At 36.2% G+C, this 21,373-nt stretch overlaps 1 protein-coding gene across 2 annotated transcripts in view; it reads left to right on the top strand.

Moving 5' to 3' along the window:
• The window catches only part of LOC103175172 (calsyntenin-2), a 144,497-nt gene extending 139,600 nt beyond the window's left edge, over window positions 1-4,897 (top strand). For both annotated transcript variants that reach the window (XM_007888011.2, XM_007888027.2), the window contains exon 17: window positions 21-4,897. In XM_007888011.2, the coding sequence (XP_007886202.2) occupies window positions 21-218 (198 nt within the window). In that variant the 3' untranslated portion in view covers window positions 219-4,897. The remainder of the gene's footprint in view (window positions 1-20) is intronic.
• Window positions 4,898-21,373: the final 16,476 nt, after the last annotated feature.

Raw genomic sequence — 21,373 nt, 5'->3', positions numbered from 1 at the left:
GTTGGTTCTTGTGTGCTTAGAACTACGAAGACCAAGAACACAGTGAGCAGGAAAGCGAGGAGGAGGAGGAGGAAGAGGAAGAGGGAGAGGAGGATGATATCACAAGTGCTGATTCTGAGGATAGTGAAGACGAGGAGGAAGCTGATCATGAAGAGGATCAGCAAAATGTAACCCGGAGAGAACAGCTTGAGTGGGATGATTCAACACTCCCTTATTAAGCAGCCACTCAGCCCGAGGGCTTTCAGAATAGATTTTGGTGTCCAGCAATGCTTGGAATGTGATATGATTGGAATTTATTTAAATTTCTGTTGCTGGTAATGTGTGAGGAACTTTCAAGGTTTTTTTTCTGGAAAGTTAAGAGAGTCAGTGATGTTTCATCACCTGGGTCCAAAAATTGACATTAAATAGTTATAATGCCCGTCTTTCTTCTATCATTTCTGGATGTTCCTTTTGTGGTTACCTGAATGTTTTATCTTCGCACCAAGAACTGTTAACTTTGTGAATTCATGTACTGGTACCTGTAACTGAAACATTTTCTGAAGTACTTTTATTTATTTATAATAATGACAACAAAAAAAGAAGTAATTTCTATCTCCGTCGAGTCAGGCCTGACCTGGAGCATAACGAAAACAGATTAAAACGAGAAGTTAAACATTTATATTTGGTTATGTAAATACCATATTTAAAAAAAGAAAGGTTGCACTTGTTAAACAATGTCTTTACTGGGGATAAACTGTTGAACGAAAGGAACATGAAGTTCTGTGGTAATTGCTTTCCGTAACTCATGTTTGTACAAGGTCTCAAAATCCACAAACTGTTTATGCTGTTGAGATATCTATAGAATTTAAAGCCAAACAAGTATTGTTCAGATTAAAGATACAAATATATTTTACTTGTTTAACTGGGGCACCATCTTCAATGAAAAAGTGTTTTCTGTACCTTTTTTTAATTAGACAACTAATGTGAGTCATTTTCAACGCAGGTGATGTAATGGTGTGGTTGTCAACACATGAACTTTCGAACTAGGAGCGGTTTGAGATACACTTTCTGAATGAAGATGGCACCTCTCTAAGTTTTCAAAAGAAGAGAATTAAAGTGGAATATGCATTTATAACGTGTAGCTATTCCGTAAGGGTCACACTGACAAAATGAGTCTCGTGCAACGGGCCCTGGTTATATGATGATGTGATATAACATGAAATGCAGTGGATGCAGCTTTATTTCATGTCGGATTTTTATAGCCTACAAACTGGGGTGCAATTTAGAGGATTTGTTAGCTGCCCACAGATATGGCTTTTACATCCCATACCAGATAACAGGTATCAGTGGGTAATGGTTTTATAGCTTTCATCATGTTGCATGAGTATCATGCTAGGCTTCACAGTCTTTGGAGAGTCCCTTTTCTGATAAGTTTTTTTTAAAAAACTACATGCTATTTATTGTATCGAGTAACATTTGAATTAAATTGAGTTCAGGCAAGATTAATAAATCCTCGTAACTGATGTCTGAAATATATGTGGTGCCATCCCTGTAATTTATTTTCATTCACTGTATTAACTAAGAGTCTTACGTATCATTGCAGTGAAGCTTTTTTAAAACAAATAATTACGGAAAATGTGAGCCACTTTGATGGAAAACACATCACCCAGTGGAGTCTTAAACACTGGGTGACTCTCAGTTGGAGGGAGGTGTGGGGGAGGGGAGAGAGAAAATTAGCTGGAGTACCCAGTCTTGACCATTATTGAGAGAATATCTACTGGAAGGTTCATGTCTGTGTTCAGGATTGGGCTTTGCTCTGATGTTCCCTGCTGTCGTATAGTCTGCCAATACCTACTGTTCAGGCTGACACATGAATAATGGCCACTTGGACAACCTACCAGTGGGCATCAATAAAAAGGTCAAAAGCATCTTCAAGAGAGGAAAGCAGCAAATTGGAAGAGAAAAATTGGTAAAAATAAGTTTAAAATCTAAGAAATTGTAACATGAGGAATATTTTTAAGTCTGCCAAAATTACAGTAAATCTAACAAAAAAATTGCGACAGAATTACAATTTTAATTGTATTAACTAAGAGTTAACAATTTTAGTTCTAAATATGGACTCAAGGATTTGAAGGCTAAAAGTCAAAGTTGTTTCCTGGACGTTGACCACAAACAGTCCTGTTATTATTTAATGTTTCATTTATCAATATAAAAAAATAAAGTATGTACAGAAAAGGTATGTATTTACCATGATGTCCATAGCTGTGAATTAGGAATGCAATTAATTTCACCATGCACTTGCGAAACCACATTTGAGAATCATGACAAATTGTTCTGGAACACCCTTAAAGTTTTCACCAGGAGTTTCCTTTTCTCATGACAGGAACCCCAGTCACTCTTCGGGTGTAACGCTTACATTCCCAGAGAGTGTTAACTCTACGAAGGTTTGATGAGTTACAAAATGGCACACTGGGTAGCAAAGGTCAGAATTCCTTCTTTCTTTCTAGCCTGCCATTCAGTTAGTCTGCCATCACAATCCCTGCAATGCTGAAATGATGCTGGTCCAGGTTTCACCAAGAATAGCTTCCAAATAGCTTCCAATTCTTCACAGCTGTTTGAGCAGAATAACCCTGACTGCAGAAAAATGAACAACTAATCAAAATTGACTTTTAGATCTGGACATTAACCTTTGTTTGACTGGGGACACTGAACTGAAATCTATATACGTATATATGATATATTAAAAAAAGTCTCTAAATAGGTTGACTCGTGTTGTTCCATGGCTGATAGGTTTCCATTCTACTTTGGAATAGGAATAAGATTTACTGATTTGGTGATTACAAAAGGGACATTTGGAGCTGTATCTGTGTGTCATTGATGTTCGGTCAGTCTGAGTGGGTCTTGTATTCAGAGCTGTGTGTCTTCATGTAATTGCTCATCTAAACCCAAGTAACCCTGTGTTGATTGAGCATCAGATAAAACTAAAAGGCCATTCTTTTTAAATAAACAGTTTGGAGAAATTCTTTCAAGGCTACACTGAGCTAGTTTCCAGAACCGGTGTCTTCACTTGCAAGCAGTGCTAGGCTGCTCAATTCATCACATTGCCTTTTTATATCATGGCACAACTTATCTGTAATTTAGCATAAGTATTGCTGCCTAAGATAAAAGGGTCTTCAAATAAAATCAATGCTTCTGTTACTTTGCACATAATAATCCTTGAGTCATCAAACTAGATAGCATCAATCTTTATATCAGTCCTTGTACATTATGGAGAGGATTGCAAATCTTGGATGAAAATGCACAAAAAAAATTCTCTTAAGGAACACTCAAATGCGACAAAGAAGTCAAGTACCAAGTGAATAAATACAAATTGAGACACATGTACAGTGGCGTACATCATTTTCATTAAAACAGTGAAAGGGTAAGAGCGTTGTTAAGTGGACAGGAGCTTGTAATTGACTTAAATATTAAGGATGCTGGTTTGGGCTCTGGACCTGAAATTATGATGGAAATTCTAGTTTTAAAATGACTGTCATTTTGGGACTCACGACTTCAGATACCGAATGGAGTTCTGTGGCCTGGTAGAATAATTAACCAGGTTTAGAATGGCATGGAAAGATCATTCTTCATCGAAGACGAGGTGCAGGGCACATTATGTAAAGTTAATTGATGTACATGAGTGTTTATCATACTGTAGCTGTGCACAGGTTTCTCAAGACCCATGGGTACAAAAGATACAGGACATTTGACTGTTGTACTTGTGAGAATTGTTAAATAACTAATAGCTCATCAATTGGCATTACTTACCCTGCTCTCAAATATAGTGCTAAACCGGATATGAATTACTATTAGTTTACAGCAAATCCATTCAAGAGTCTGCTCTTATACTTGGTTTAAATTTGCTGTGAGCATCCCAGCAGTGTAGCGATCTCACTTGGGAAGATAGACTGGCTCCACATCGCTTTCAATGAAGAAGGGGAGAATTTCTTCATTTGATGTTCGGTGTGCAGGTACTTTGGTGTATGTCGTACCTTAGGACATTCATGCAACACTAAATTCGAGTATCATTTTTTTATAACATGGCTGGCTCTTTAATAGCTTTGAAAGTACACTGTTCACAGTTTCATTCCCAGGGCAATGGACCTCAAAAGAGTCTCAGTTGCTAATCAGTAGACTCCAGCACAAATGTCCTTATATTGGATAGCATTTGTTTTGGTCTATTATCAGTAAGTTTATTTTAATTCCTTCCATCATATCATATATTCTGTGGACGTATCCTTAATGCACTGCTATGAAAGAATGATGCAAGCACCATGATCAGTAACTATAGTGAACATAATCCTAGCAACAGCCCCTGAGAGCTGAAAAAGAAAAAAACACAAAGCAGATTTAGGTTACTTTTCAACTGATCAAATCCTAGTTGACCACACCAGTACTTCACTAAAACTTAATCAAATAATTGTTGCTCGTATGTAGACTACATGTATAAGGGGAAAAAAATAATGGTTTGATTAATGCTACTGTTATAACTTCAATCTTAAATCTTACTGGTATTGTAACTTGTCATTTTAATATTTTTTAAGCAGCTTAAGATTCGTCATCTTGTACAGTATAAAATGAATGCCTGTTATTGTAATGCTGCTTTTTTCTATGTCGAAATAAATCTGTGTAAACTTCTAGCTTGTCATCAGCTTTGCCTGCAAATATCAGTCCATCGATCTGATGGTGAATGTCTGCGATTGGCAGATATTATTCCCATGATTTTGTAAAATCCTTTAGGTGACAATCTATTGGTTGTAGTGTAAAATGACTACTATTCCAAAGAGGCTAACTAGTTTCTACAATACAACCAAGATAGCACAGTCGTAGTTGAAAAGAAAATGTAAAATACTTTTGAGTTTGAAATAAAAACATTTGCCCCAAGCTTGTATTATTCCAAGTCTCCTTTGTACCATGTTTTAAGGATGTTTGATGGACTGTTCCATTTTGGCTTGGTGTGTTACAGTTAAAATTGTAAAGGATTGAGGGATATGGGGATAGGGCGGGTAAATGGAATTAGGTTAGAAGATTAGCCATGATCTTATTAAATGGCGGGGCAGGCTCGAGGGGTCGAATGGCCTACCCCTGCTCCTACGTCTTATGGTCTTATGGTCTTAAAACTGTATTTTATTATTATTATTAATATCCTTGCATTTGATATAGAGCTTTTCAACAAGTATTCGAAAAGCCAAGCCTTTATAGTGTTGAGCAACGCATGAACCTAATAGCAGACGATACAAAAAAGTATGATGTTTCAAAAAAAAGTTAAAAAATCAAATTGCTATGTAATTACAGTCCACTTTGGGCCAATGAGCTCTTTTTCTGCAGATAAGAACTTAAAAGTTGAAAATGAGAAAAATTCAAATTGCTCATTCACCCAGTGCATTAATGAGGTGAAGTGAGATCTAATACTTACAGTAAATTACATTCTCTGCCATGCATTATTTTTGTCATAATCACTCTGGCTTCGATAGAATGAAAGGCAAATGAATGACATTTAAACGTTAAGCTCACATGGAAAGGTTGAGAAGCTATATATCATATATATATATAAGATATATATAATATAAAAACTGGAAGGTAGTAATACACCCAAAATGGTCCAGCTAACACCAGAATCTGAATTCAAGTGAATTATATTCATCATCTGAATGGTGAGCTGTAATTATTTTTAGTTCAACGACTGCTACCTTAGGTTATTCTGTCGAGTGCTAAATTTTCACATAGTGTTTCTTACCGTTCCAAGTGCTATGATTTCAGGCTGCGGCAAAAGGGGATAAAAAATGACCTAGAACTTGAAAAAACAGAATGGATTTTTGATTTGCGACCAAACACTTAGTAATAGTAATGTATTTAATCCTTGATATCAACCTGCAGTGTTACTACTATTTTTTTGTTTACAAAATTTCCGGGCTTCTATATAACACTTCTAGGCAGTTAGTAGTTGTGACATGACAGGATTGTCTCTCAGTGACTTGAGAGTGCAGAAATATATTTATATGAGTAATAGCAACAACCTAAGGCACTGCTACACTGCCAATTGTCTGCACAAAACCTGCTTGTGTTTATGAAACCTGACTGTTGGTCACCGTATTTTCTCAGAAATTGGCCATCCGGCCCAGAATAGCCCTCCACACTCACTTAATTTTACAAATCACCATTCAAACCTTAGAACCTGTAGCTTAACGTTTCTCTTTTGACATCTGCGTCAATGGGAGGAACATTGAAGAGGAAAAACATGTAGGTAACTGTAGTAGGTGCTGTTTGTGTCCAGCATTTTTCTGTGAAATACTAAACTGCAACACAGTCTTAAAATGATACCCTGGAGAGTAGCACAATAACCCTATTGAAACAAACTGGTTTATTGCTGCAATTATTTGACTGTAATTCATAAAACGCTGCAATGTATGTGTTTTGTTGAGTAGCAATGTGAAGTACATTTGTGTCTTGAAATCTGCCTAATTTATGCTATTGATTTTTATGGAATATTGGTTTTATTCTGTCATCATATTATCAGTTTAGCGGCCTGAATTTCAACGAATTATGAAGTTTTTCTTCTGCTAAATTCTAGTGGGATCTAAATTGGGGTATTTTTAACAGGATTTCTGAAAAAAAGAAGTTCCATTGACAACCCTTCTCTTGAAATCCACTAAGGAAGTACAGGTATATGCAAAGTGGAATTTCCATGGATCAGTGCGACAAACTTTTAAATTGCCAGAAGAGATTCCCATTTTCATGACTTTTGATTGTTTATTAAGGAATAAAATTAAGAAAGATCTTCAAATAAATCCCAATATCTTGGTAGCAATTCTGCATCATTCTCCATTCCCACATTTTCATTATTTTCAGCTATAACACATTTCGAGATGTTGTAAATAAATAGTCAAAGATGTCTTCAGCCTTTCAGGCCTATTACAATAAGTTACTGAACAATTTACAATTGTGCGGATTAGTTGTCTACTGAATATTGCACGGTAAATGAAAGATACAAAGTCTATCAGTAAGACGGGACATTTGGAATTGCAGCTTTTATTCAACAATTTATTGTGCTCAGCATAAAATTTAAGTTGGGCAATTTCAAAGTTAGTGGCTGTAGATATTTTGCCTGAGCTTTCCTTTTTTTGACACAGCTTTCAGAAGAGGTTAGCCTCATTCTAGCTCAGAATATGCTTAGTCCCTCTGCAACTGACTCTCCCTGCTTTATCAGATGAAGAGAGTTTCACCATCCAAAGGACTTCAGTCTCTGGAAAAGCTTAAATGAGTCTCATATGGGTGCAGTTTTGAATTTAAATAGTGTAGATACAAATAATCATGAGTGATATTCTTTTTGTCCTGAGCTTTATGTTTGAACATGTGGCAAAGCTGATAGCATTGCAGGTCGCCGGCTTAAACGAGTTTTGCTACTTGACAGTTTGAGGGAACTAAACAGAGTACCACAAATATTTGAAATGAGTTAGTCATTGCACCACACAAGGTAAGTGTACATCTGTCTGATATAAATTCAGCTCAGTGACAACCTCATCAAAATTCCACATGTATATTCCAGTGAAGATTACTGGACAGCAATCAGGAACAGGTTTACTTCAATGATAACTATTTTTTAGACTAATTGATGCTCCATCTGTAATCAAGTAACGTAATCCAGATCAGGGATTGATCCCTAAATCTTCCAGGTGTTCATGGTTCATTATCACACCACTTATCACTCCATATAATCACTTTTCAGCGCCTTGGGACGTCCTCCCGATGTGAAAGGTACTTTACAAATGTAAGTTTGTTGTATTGGTGTTATACTCCCTGAGCTATCAGGAGAACTGGTAAAATCATTTGAACTGGCAAAAACAAATCCACATACATAGAATTGTTGGGCGTGGACTAAATTCACACAATTCTGTACAGTATATTCCAGAATTTAGCTGAACCAAAGAGGGAAAGAGCTATGTGGCGCTAAGGTGATTATCCAGGGAGGAGGAATGGAAATTAGTGATGAAAACAGCTTGCAGTATTTCTGTGGTATTTTATCTGCCAACTTTAAAATGGTGTTGTCAGAGGTCTAGGAATAATCTACCTACCATCTGTCAAGGATTTGGCTCTACAATGAAGGGAACCTCTGAAATGGTTTCGCACCTGAAGCTTTAGAAAGAAGGCAAAGGTACATGGAACTAATGGCAACTTCGCTGGTGGATTTGAAAATTGGCTTTGATTTAGAGGGAAGAATTAAATATTAAATGGGCATTCACAGTGATATGTGGAATTCAAATGGTTCGATTCTGGATCTCTTGCAGTTTACACCAATATTATTTGAACTGAAAAAGGCCCTGTTCTTCCAATATTATGTAAATTGTTATTTACCATCAAGCTGTGTAGCCAGGTGATCAAATGGATATTGATAGCGTTTAAATTAATTACATTTTAAGGAATGGATTTTGTTTCAAAAAAATTAAAAATATAAAGTGGTCCAAGTGAATGGATATCAATTTCCAAAGAGCGAATTGGAAAGGGATTGGTACATGGTTGGTGTCATGCACAGAAATAACGGCACTGAACTGAACAAGAAAGAAAATTGATAATTTGATTCAGATCGTTAAAATAGTGAAAGGCAGAGGTAATATGATTGTTATTTACCTTAACCTGTAACTACAGGAATGGAAAACTAGAGGGCGAGTGTATCAAATGATCATTAAACTTCTTTAGTCTGCAGAGTAGTAGCTATTGGCAACATAATCCATTGAAAAGTAGTCAATGCAGTGCAGTGTTCCTCTTTAATTCCTATAAAAAAGGAGCAGATTTATGGAATATGAAAATCATTGCTCAACCAGAATGTAAGGCAGTTCAAGGGAAGAATGTAAAATGTTTCAAATCTGCAAGGAAAATACAGTAATTGCTATATCAACATATTCACCTATTGACAAACAAAAAGTGCATGTCCATAATTTTGGACCATCTACTGAAATACTGTGCTCCCCGAATGAGATTATCCAGTCTCTGTCAATGCTGCAGGACCAACCCCAAAACAGTGAAATTCAATGGTTTCGGTTTGGTGTGTTTTCGGGCTTTAAAGGTTCCAAAATGAGTGGTGGTAAAGCTACAGCAGCCTCCAGTGGTGGAAATGATTTGTGCAACTTATTTGTCCCTTTTTGGATTCCACTCGTTTATTGAAAAATTGTCTGGGGTCTACCACCGAGCAGATAATATGATACATCATATCTTAACAGACGAGCACGCAACTTTAGGCTAAAACCTTTTGACTTCATCTGGGTAAAGGCAGAAGGTGGTTGTGAGTTTCAGAAAATTTAAAAAAGGTTTGGAAGTGATAAGAAAAATTAAGATTTGGTGATGAGGATCTGAGGGTAATTCATGAACATAATTTAACTTGAGATGAGGGGGACCTGGGGTCAATCTGTGTAACTTCTGAAACTAAAGAAGTAATTAGTTCTACCAAATTGTTAGTAAATAGTTCTACCACCATTGTTATTAACCACCATTGCATAAAGGAAGAAATAATAATTTACAATTATTTCAAAAAGAGAAATGAATGGTATTGTTACCAGCTGAAGAAACTTTAAAGTTCAACATAGTTTAAGCAGTAATTACTTCACACCGATGTGGAATTGATTGAAACCACCACTTAGCTCTATTGAATGCAGATCTCATTGAATGCATTCAAACAATGAAGTGACATGGATCTGTCACCAAAGCAAGAAGAGTTGAAAATACTTTGAATGGATTCTACACGAGACCCTGAATAACCAGTTAAACTTGAGGACCTGAATGTCATTTTGTTGCTTGTTTATTTACCTAAGGCCTTACACTGAAATACTCCACTTCTTTTTCCTCTTCCTTTCTCCCCCAAAGTCCTTTTAAAATAGGAATCTCAACAGTGGTGCATCTGCTCACTCCTAATAGAATCCCTGGACTTGATGTAAATTTCAAGAGTAAGGTTGGGTGTGAGTCATTGCCCAGTTCTCCCATCTTCATTTTGCTCAGTACGGAAGTGGGTATCTGGACTAAACACAATGGCCACAAGATCCATCTCAATTACTGCAGTATTTGTATGATTGCCAAAATGTTAGTTGCACAGAAAAGCTGTGTACACTATGAAGTAAGGTGAAAAGCTCAGTAAGCACTTGACCATATTTGCTTTGAGTATACTCTGAGTAACATTTTCGGAACCCATTTAAAAAAGATATGAAAATAGTTTGATTCAACAATTAATGGAGAATGGGAGATTAAACGGTTTATATAACACATTCTTACCAAACCAAGAAACTTTCAAATACGCTCAAAATCCATTTCTATGTTAACATGCTCAACAAAATGTAAACTTACGTTTGCTTGATTGCGAAACCTGTGGTCTTTAGCCTTTTAATTAATTTAAGTAATTCTCTTCTTTCATTCCAATTGATCCCTGAACACTCTGCCCAGAAAATTGCTTCTAGCTGAATTTATCAGCTCTATAAATCGAGACGCAATGCAATGAAAAGCCTAAATGAAAACCTTAGAAAAATCTCTTGCTGATATAGTACCCTATTACATTTCTATGAAAGGAGCTTTCATTCACTGTTAGTTTAATAAGGGCCTGCAATACACCTCCATTCACCATAGTTTATTTTCATAATATGTAGAATTCAATATTGAATAAAGAAAACCTTTGGGTGCCTATTCTTCGGCTTATTTTATTTGCAGCTGTCTTCTATCTTTCATGAGCTATGATCCAAACAAGCTCATTGCACATGTATGGCAGTTTTGCTTAAGGTGTACACACAGTGTTTATGGCATGTTAAATGGTTTGTGAATGGTGTCACTGAAATCTACGTTCCATATTGGATCCTTTGGTTGCAAGCGAAGCTGCAACGGGTACAGCTAGTAATTCTATAAGGAAACGGAAAGGTACAAAATATAATTTGAAAGAATCAAGTGAATCATAAAGAACTATTTTATTTTAAAGAATACTAGTCCAAGAAACTAACAAGAAAACAATTATACATTATTCTAAATATCTGTGCCAAAATCAATGGATTTCACTTGAACTGGTGACCTGATATAATAATAATAATAATAATAATAATAATAATAATCCTTGCATTTCATATAGCACTTTTCACGTCTTCTAGATGTCTCAAAGGACTTCACGGAATTTACTCTAAAGTGAATTGATTATATTTGTGGGTGAAACACGACAGCCAATTTGCGCAGAGAGGTGTCCCACAAACAGTCGTTGATTGAAGTGACCAATTTATTATTGTTTTGTTTTTTTCTTGAGGGATTATTATAGGCATGTGGAGTAAAGAAGCTTGCCCAAGGTTTTGCCCTGCTGGCAATTGAACCCAGGTCTCTTGCTTGCGACGCGAGTGCTCTAACCACTGAGCTACAGAGCTCTTCGAGCTTACATAATGCAGTGAGAATGAGAGATTGAAAAGCCTAATTCTGTGAAGACAGCTATAAAATATGTAAGCCTACGAGTATACTTCCTGTTAGTTAACAGCAATAGATAGGATTGTGCTGAGCTATATACCAAACAGTGAATTGCATAGATAAAATGTCACTGGGGATCAAAGTTGGCAATTGTAGCTGCTTTACTAAAAGATTAATGATCTGAGGCTAGATTTCAATGTAAGGACTCCGTGCAAGGCAATTATATGATCACAATACTTTGTTTTAGTCTTTATTTTAATAAATCCTATGTTCATAAATTGCATCTTATACTAAAAAAAGTGTATCCTTGAATAAGATTGTCAACAATTAGCGAGACGCACTTCTGACTCTCTTAGGCCAATCTAGTTATGTGTGTTAACACTGTGGGAAGTGCTTTACTTACTTTGGTAGAAATGTTTACTTCTGACCAGCATTTGTGCCAATAGGAAGCCATGGTCACAGGAAAGTGTGGAGTCCTGTGGTTCATTGATTAGAGCATTCGGTTTGCAAGTAAGAGACCTGAGTTCAATTCCAGGCAGAGGGCGAAACCTTGGGCAAGTTTCCTTACTCCACACACCTAATAAAAACAATCCCTCCAAAAACAATAATAAATTGGTCATTTTCAATCTACGACTGTTTGTGGGACATTGCTGTGCGCAATTGGCTGCCGCGTTCGCCCACAAATATACAGTCAATTCACTTTACAGTGTGTTCTGTGAAGCGCTTTGGGATGTCCTCCCAACGTGAAAAGCGCTATATCAAATGCAAGGATTATTATTATTATTAAAGCCTTAGGATTTGATGGGATATTACTGCAAACTAATCTATAATTTGGTTTCCCAGAACACCTCCCAGGTCATGTCAATGTAAGGATCTATTGACTGAAATGAAGCTGTTCAGAGATCTATGCAGTTCCTCCCTGTCAGTGAACAGTCACAGCAGCAGGAAAGTCCCAGCGATCCTCCTCAATCAATGGATTTTCCACATACTTACATTCCCTGCCAATCAGTATTCTGGCTATTGATATCAGCAAAGCAAATTCAGTGTAAGGGAAGTAAAACTGTGCTTAAAAACACCACATACTAATTATTAAACAGCATAATGATAATAATAATCATAATCCTTGCATTTGTTGTAGCCCCTTATCACGTCTTTGAGACATCTCAAAGCGCTTCGCAGAATTTCTCCTCTAAAGTGAAGTCACTGTGTGTTTTGTGGCAAAAGCGGCAGCTGAGTTTATATATTATATTTCAAAGATGGATGTAATATTCATTTCAAATAAGTAATATTAGGATAATAGGATAATTATACAACACTCAATCAATGTTTGTCACACTTTAGGGAGTCTCAGCATCAGTAGTGTCTTTCCCAAGAACAGTATTCACAGAAACTAAATTGAGTATTTGCCTGAGAATGCTAGTAGGTTAAGATGTCGTTCAATATAATTCAGTTACTGAAACCTTAAAAAGCTTATCTTTGAATCTAAGAAAAATTCTAAAGATGCAATACAATGTAAAAATGCCACAAGTAATTTGCCCTAAATCCATCTGTCTTAGAACAATACAAATACTTTATTAATTGTGTAACCTACAAGCCTGGTGATTGAGTAATGAATACATTGGTTCAAATGCATGCAATTGAATTACTAGCGTAATCTCACAAGCAACCAGAAACACAGGTTCTTAAGGAAGAATAACATGATGTATTGAATTTCCAATTGAATCTTGTCTACGTTTTAAAATGAATCTATTGAACAATGGATATTGTTCACTTTAATTGAGTAACTGAAACCTTAGATAACATTTCCTTATGTCCTAAAAAAATCTAAATTGCAGTAAGATTTTTGTTTTAACTCCAGCATTTACATATTGAAATCATTTTCTGAAGTTCAAATAAAGGTCCAACTTGACAACCGCTTAAAATGATTGATTTATCTGATTACGTTTGACTAGAATTACCCACCCACCCTCATAAATTAAGCCATTGATAGTTACTCAAATGATACCAAGTTAAATGAATTTAATTTTAAATTTTCTTTTAATTTAGAATTTTCTGAAGTTCACTAAGACTTCGTACAATGCAAATTCAATTACTGGAAAAATGTATCTAAACATAAACTAATAGCGCATATATTAGAGTCCTGTAGTCAATGGTTAGAGCACTCGCTTTGCAAGCGACAGACCTGAGTTCAATTCCAGGCAGGGCAAAACCTTGGGCAAGTTTCCTTACTCCACACAGAGCCTAATAATAATCGCTCCAAAACCAAAAACAATAATAAATTGGTCATTTTCAATCTACAACTGTTGGTGGGACACTGCTGTGCGCAATTGGCTGCCGCGTTCGCCCACAAATATACAGTCAATTCACTTTACAGTATAATCTGTGAAGCGCTTTGAGACGTCTAGAAGACGTGAAAAGCGCTATATCAAATGCAAGGATTATTATTATTATAAACTGCATCCATATGCAATATAACACTTTTTGGAATCTGAGCATTTTGCATCCAATAATCAATAATATTTATGCTACAATTAACTTTCCATCATTGAGAATTAAATGCACGATGGAAAGTTTTAAGGCTATTGTTAAGAAGCTCAAGCTCATTACATAGTGGTGTGTATAACAAGAGTATAAGTTTCTCTTTGATACAAATCGCAGAAAATGTTTACCATTTAAAAAGACTGTTAAAACATCACTGCCCACATACACTATTACTCATTATTAGCACTCACTGCTCTGAAGAATACTGATTATTTATGTTAAATTACCTCCTTTCCAAAAGCTGCTAAGTTTTCTTCTGGTTGGAAACTTCCTTCCTTGTTGCGACCCTCTGGGAAAGGAGCAATAAAATCCTGTTCATTCAAGGAGCCAGTGATCCTCTTGGAGTGGGTGGGGGGTGGAATGTTTCTGCTCCTTTAATGATTAGCAGCTCATAACAGTCAGGATTTGTCAGCACCAATTGCAGAACGATAAGTTGATAGAAGACCAGAGTCTATCTAGAATGAATCATTTCCTAAAATTAATCTTTGTTGCTCCTGAAAGCACAGAAGGGAGATTCTACTGGGATGTCAGATGGAAAGACTTGTGTTTTCCTGTAGTTCATTGGCATGTTCCAACAACCCTGGCTCAGTAGGTGACGGTTAGCAATAACAACAGCTTACATTTATATAGCGCCCTTTACGGAGGGTAGTGTCTCGGAATGCTTATCTCTACCTTTGAACTTCTGCAACCATGGAACAGGGTTTCAGTTGCCAATGTATTTTTGCGAGAGATTTCTAACTACCAAACTGTGTCTATAGCCACTTTCATTGATTGAGTCAATGCTTGCCTCTCAGATAGATGTGGCCCATGCCTGCAGGAGTGTGCCATCGGTAAAATGTATCATAAGCTGTAGGTAGCAGCTTGCTGTCTCTCTGATAGTGAAATAGCTTCTCACTCACTTGAGCTCTGCAGTACGCAGCAGTCAGAGCTCTTATGATCACATTATCCCAACAAAATCAAATTAACACTTGACTCTCTCGATTTCAATTGGGTTATGTATTAGTAGGTGATTCTCTCTAGTTACAGATTTCATTTGAAATGGTGACACATTTTCTATTAATGTAAATATTTCCATAATATACACTCTGATTTGTGAAAAGAACCTCATGTCAGTTGTACTATACAGATCTGGCTTCTCAGACACTCAACCTTATTCCTGTAAAATGATTCAGTATATTTACAAATTATTAATTATGGTTTAAAAATCAAAAAGCTCAAGTGTAAAGTAACGGTCGCACATAATTCTATGTGCTGTGAAAGGTGTTGCATCCTCACAAGTCAGGAAATACAATGCTGGATGGAGACGGTGACAAAGGAGGAGGCAGACTGCTACAACATGAAAACTGAGTGAGAAACAGAGAGATGTGTTAATTAGTTTGATCGGGAATGAATTAATACATGTGTTCATGATTGAACGCACAAGGAGAAATAAAAATTCCCTGGTTGTATGCTGCATGGTGACCTAATCCCCAATAATTTTCTTTCATTTCATGGCATTGATGGCGCCACATATAAATGCTTGATCCATTTTTCCCTTTGCACCTCTGTTTAAAGAGATGGCTCAAAACATAACCACTGTGATCTAGCAGATAGGCTAATTGCCATCTACTTTCAAGACTGTTTGATAATATTTCCTTGTAATTTGTGTCAAAAGTTTCAAAATGCCTCACACCTTGAGTTACTTTGAAGTGTACTAACTGTTGTTATGTAGGCAAACATGGCAGCTAATCAGTGTCGGCAATGTCCACAAAAAAAGGTAGAAATATTGGATTGAACAGATTCTACTGCATTTCTTTAGTGTTTAAAATACATCTTAACCAAAAGGCGTGGTGTTAGTTTAACACCTCGACCAAAATAACTCGCCCAACACTTAATCACTTCCGCAGTAGTGCACTGGATTGTCAGGTTAGAGAAATCCTGCTTGAACCCAAAAACCTCTGGATTCTATTTGATTAAATTAATGAGCACAAAATAAATTGATTTTGGTCTTGTGGATTGAATTTAATGATAATAATAATAATCCTTGCATTTCACGTAGCACCTTTCATGTTGGGAGAACATCTCAAAGCACTTCACAGGGCTTACTAGTGACTGTATTTTGTAGGTGAATAAATTTAGCTACATGATGTTCAGTATCTAACAAAGATCTTTCCACTGTAGAATAATGTGAACTAAAATTAGATGGATCGACTTCAGGATTCTTCACATACCATTATTTGACTGCCTCTTTAAAGGTGTCAGGTCTTGAGTATTTTTGCTTACTCGTATTGTGTTGTGAAAATAGTCTGTAGTTACTTAATTATTGTGAACAGGGGGCGCTCTACCCTCATTAAACTGAGTTTTGATTTTACTAATTTCTTCAGCAAGTAATTCCATAAATCTCTTGTTCCTTAAATTCGGGACAGCCTATTCCTATCTACTAACCCAGGCTTGTTGAATAAAATAGGTAAAGGGAATATTCTGGCTCTGAAAATCAGTGGGGAGGTGATATTTCACTTCCTTATTAAATATGCTGCGGTCAAAAGAGTTAATTTCACTATCTTGCCAAATGTCATTTAGCTCTGTCCTCTCTTTCAGGCAAATACCTGCAGAAAAATCACGGCACAATTTTCTGTTTTTATTCCAATCTCACTTTTTCCCTTTGATCATTTTATGGTTGAGTTCTGAAATGTGACATTTTATTACTGGGGCCTAATATAAACACCTCACTGTTCATTTTTGAGAGCGAATTGTATTCCTAGTTCCTAGCAGACAAAGTCAGTTTACTCTTATCTTGTTTGCTTCTCTTTTTAGCTTCTAATGAGGCCTGTTTTATGCACTCTAGCCTATCGTAACTCCTTGCAATTTGTGGCTGAGCCAGTAGAAGTCAATGTTCCAAGGAGACCTTTCGGTGTGAAGTTTCAGCTCCAAATGTAGAGATGTTTCTGAACACCTGACTTATCTTTCGGTCTTGTCTCATTCAATTGAAATATATCTCTAAGTCTTGCAAATGTCAAATTCTTTTTCGTATTCATTATGTTGTATTTTCGTATCACTGAACATGTTCCATTCTCCTTTTGTTATGAGTTGTATAAATAGCTCGGGAGCGAGCTTGGTTTTCTAATTCTCTCTGTTGCTTCAGATCAGTGTAATATATGCTTACACTTCCCTTGTATGGGTTAACGTTTCACAAAGCAGCTTCACCAGAGCATGATGTTGTATGCCCACACATCCCTCATCAATACTACACAACCCTTAGTAATAATTAACCCATAATAGGCCTCTTCTATCACAGGTGGTGCACATTGCCACTTACAGAATTAAAACCCAGAAATAATTGAACCAGGGTTTCCATGTGATACACTCAGTATCGAGAGAAATTCTGTCATTACCCAGCGAAGGGTCATACATGTGATTGGGGGGAAAACGTGTGCTCTGGCAATAGATTTGGACCATTACTTCCCCCATAGAGATGGAAAAATAACAAACGAACCATGATAGAGCAGCGTGGGCCACTCACATTTTTCTGATGGCTGGTTACCCACCTCCTCTCTCAGCAAGGGGCAGGAATTAACAAGCTGAGATAGATAATTAACTAAGAAGACTCCTGCTGCCTTCTCATGCTCATCAAAATTCTTGTGGCCAAAATCCTTATCCATTAAAAGCAGGAGCAGCCAGTCAGTCAAAAGTTGGTATTCTAAGAGTTTGAAAATTTGTCAGAAAATAACAAAAAGAATAACTGGAACCAGAGATAGAGCGCTGATGGTCAGATTTTAGCAGCCAGTCTGTAAAATTACTTCCAATGCTGTAACAACAAATGGAAAGCCGAGAGGAAATTCAAACTTGAGGTCACAAAGGGCATTGGAAATGAAAGTGAACAGGAGGGAGTAAACGTTAAATGACTACTTGTTTTTTTTACTCGGGGAATATATTAACCAAATATCATCCAAAGCATATCAAAGTTGCAGAGTTCACCTGACATTAGTAACAAAGGTTCTGGATAAACTGCGGAATGGCTGAACTACATTCCAAGGCATTAGGATGACATTGTCAGAGATTTATGAAGCACTGGTAATTATTTCCACTTACTGGATTCTGTGATGGAAAGTCTTCTACTCCTTTGATGCTTAAACAACCTTGATTCACAGACTCAATGCAAGATAGTGGAATATGCAAGTGATATCACACGATAGAGAGGGGGGTTGAACTTTGACTACACAGCCAAGAGAATATAAAGAGCATCTTGCAAGAATATACACCTGGAAGATCACTAGTAGATGATATTTAATATGAACTAATTGAACAGTAAAAATGAGGCAGATATATTGTCCGTATTGGATGTAACTTGTTTGCATTACTGGGCGGTCTATGTTGACGTCCAGAATACTGAAATTTTATGTTTGGCACTGCACAAATGCTTATTGAAGACCTGCACAGGTGAGAAGCCTCATCAGTTTCCAGCGACACTGATACACCACTGAGGGAGGAAGCTTACATTAATCCTCGGCAATCTCCTTAATGCTCTTCCCTAGATCTACTGGCAAGTTCCGCTTCATCAATTTCTGATTGCCTTCCATGTAAATTAGTTTTTTGTTCGTGTGAGTATTTTATGTTGGAACATAAATCTAAACCACTTCCATTGATAAAACTGTTGTGTTATATTTCATTTCATTTGGAATGTGGAAACCATCAGCTTGAATACACCATATATTCTCATATATAATTAACTTTTAAATACCAATAATAAATTAACTTGGTGTTCAAGGCAATGGTAAATTCACCAGTAATGCTGTTGGTGTACATTGCTGAACACCAACGGAAGATTGATTGATATCCAATTAGCACAAGTGAGAGCACATAACCAATGAGTTATTCCCAATGGACTTTTTAAGTCTCAGCTATTTTATGAGTTCCTGTTAAATACCAAATCAAGTCACTATCTAACTTAAATCCCTTTACTTCCAACACATTTCTACTCTCACTCTTTGAATCTGTGAGTGCCTAATCCCTCCTGAGATCAGCTAACTCTGCACAGACCTGAAATCAAATCTGGGACCATCCTGATCTGTGTAATTTCTCATTGGATGTGGTATTTCAACAACAGCAACAATTTTTTATAGTGCCTTTCATGTTGAGAGGATGTCCCAAGGCACTGATCAATTAAAGTGATGGGTGTGATGAGTGATTCCTTCAATCCTAAAAGTGCTTGTGAAAAGAGGGTCAGAGCTCGTGAGCAGGAATATGCCATTAATCTGATCAACACAGTTGCATTTAAAAATAAGTGCTTTATTCAAAGAGTTTCTCTATCTAACATTACTGTTCTGTTAAATAATTACGTAGGTGACCTAAGTCATGAGTAAGTTTGAAATGGTTATGGATCTCAATCCTGTTTTACATGTAAACAACCTGCACTTTTTTTTATATATATTCCACATTGCAATTGTGAGACAATGAAAACAATGTTAATGATGGTTATGAGTCGAGCTGAAATGTTTTCAATTGGGGACGGGTGAGGTTGAGATGCCACATAATACACAGCAAGCTAAAGCTAAGGCTAAAGCTATATAAGAGAACAATTTTGCAGTTCAAAAGAATAATTATGAGGGAATTAAAATCCCATTATATATAAAATGTCTGGTGTATATTAAATGTCTATTTGTATGAATAATATTGATTATGTAATTCATTTGTTACAATCAAACAGACTATCCTGCCAGTGTTTTAATTTTTTTCCCTTTACACAATATGAATATATTTTAAAGAATACACCCAGATATAGTACTATTCATCTCTTGTATTGGAAGAACAATTTGCTTCACTGCAACACCTGCCACAGCAGAAAGGTAATTCAATTAATTCGATTTTACTTTCAGTGCCAAGAAATAGTGTATATTTTCATTTAGTCCTCTGATCTGAAATGTGAGAATAGTATAACCCTTGTAGTATTTGTGTCATATAAAAATAAAGAAAAACTTGCATTTTTATAGTAACTTGTCACATCAAAACTCTTTTCCATAATTACTATTGTGCAGTCAGGATTAATTTTCGTTGGTGTACATGGCAGCCATTTGCTAGTTTCCACATTGCTATGACATGAATAATCATTTTATTTACTCTTTAGGATTGTTGACCAGGACACCAGGAGATACTCTTCTTTTTTGAATAATATCAGGGGGATCTTTACCATTCACCTGAACAGGAAGTTGCGATTTCAGTTCACTGTCTTATTTTCAAGAACTTCACCTTAGATTGTAAACTCAAATTCTGATGTGCGGCTTCGAACTCACAACCTTCTGACCCAGAAGCGAGTGTTAATAATTGAGCCACGCTGAAGAGAAGTTACACTGACAAACCATTTTATAACCTTTTTAGTTTAATGATATATTCTGTCCTTGAATAATTAATATCTTTCTTGGCTTTGGACAGATTAAAATATCATAAATCAAAACAGTAAAAATTGTGATCAAGCCTTTTTTTAAACAGGAAGTCTGCTATTGTTGTGACAAGAGAACTCGACTCAAGCAAAGGCTGATACAATGTGCAATGAAAAATTAATGTTTGTTTTCTGATACATTACTTCCGTTCTCAGTTACAATTTCTAGTGCAGCATAAGGCAATAATTTACAATTGCGATCTAAATTGGGTTTAATGTTTGCCAGATCAATAATAAGGCACACCAGCCTGTTGTGATCATAAACCTGGTTTGCTTTCTCTTTCATTCTTACAGAGTAAAGTTTTAGACAGTCTGCTTTGAATTAAGTGACATATTGGAAGTCAGACGTTGCTGTCAGTCGTAATAGCCACATTGCTAGGCAGTCATTGCTTTAATGTTGTTCACGTTTCACAATACAGCTCTGATTGACAATGGGTTTCTCTTTTCATAGCTAGCAGCCAGACCAGAGCTTAAAAAAGTCACTTATGCACAAACAAGACAAGCTGCAGTCAAATTATCAGAAAGGTTACCTTCTGCTATTAATAATTTGGAACACATCAGTGAGTATAATTTGTGTTTTAAAGAGTAAGTTATTAAAAATTGGAACCGAAGCTGAATTGCTAACTTAGATCATGAATAATGCAAAGGTATTTAAAGGTTGAGATCATTTTGCTAAGCTCCCTTTATCGCTGTTTATGAATAAATATTTCACTTAATATTTTTCAAGCCTATCCTTTTTAATCCTTGGAAAATCATATTAAATTTGAGAGACTTTATTGCATATAAATAGGATATTTACACATCGGACTGAATTTATAAGAAGCCAATGTTAATAAATTGGGACTTGAACAAAAGTTGTAAACAACTGGGATTTTTTTGCACCTAAATTACACAAAGCAGTATTGAATGTTACTGGAAGTATAATGAGTCATGTTCTTAAAGCAAATATTCAGATATCTCTATCATAGAAATCATTCACATTGTGTT

Source organism: Callorhinchus milii, unplaced genomic scaffold, assembly GCF_018977255.1.
Source record: "Callorhinchus milii isolate IMCB2004 unplaced genomic scaffold, IMCB_Cmil_1.0 Scaffold11, whole genome shotgun sequence".
NCBI classification, from domain to species: Eukaryota; Metazoa; Chordata; class Chondrichthyes; order Chimaeriformes; family Callorhinchidae; genus Callorhinchus; species Callorhinchus milii.
This window is presented reverse-complemented; position numbering and strand designations above follow the sequence as displayed.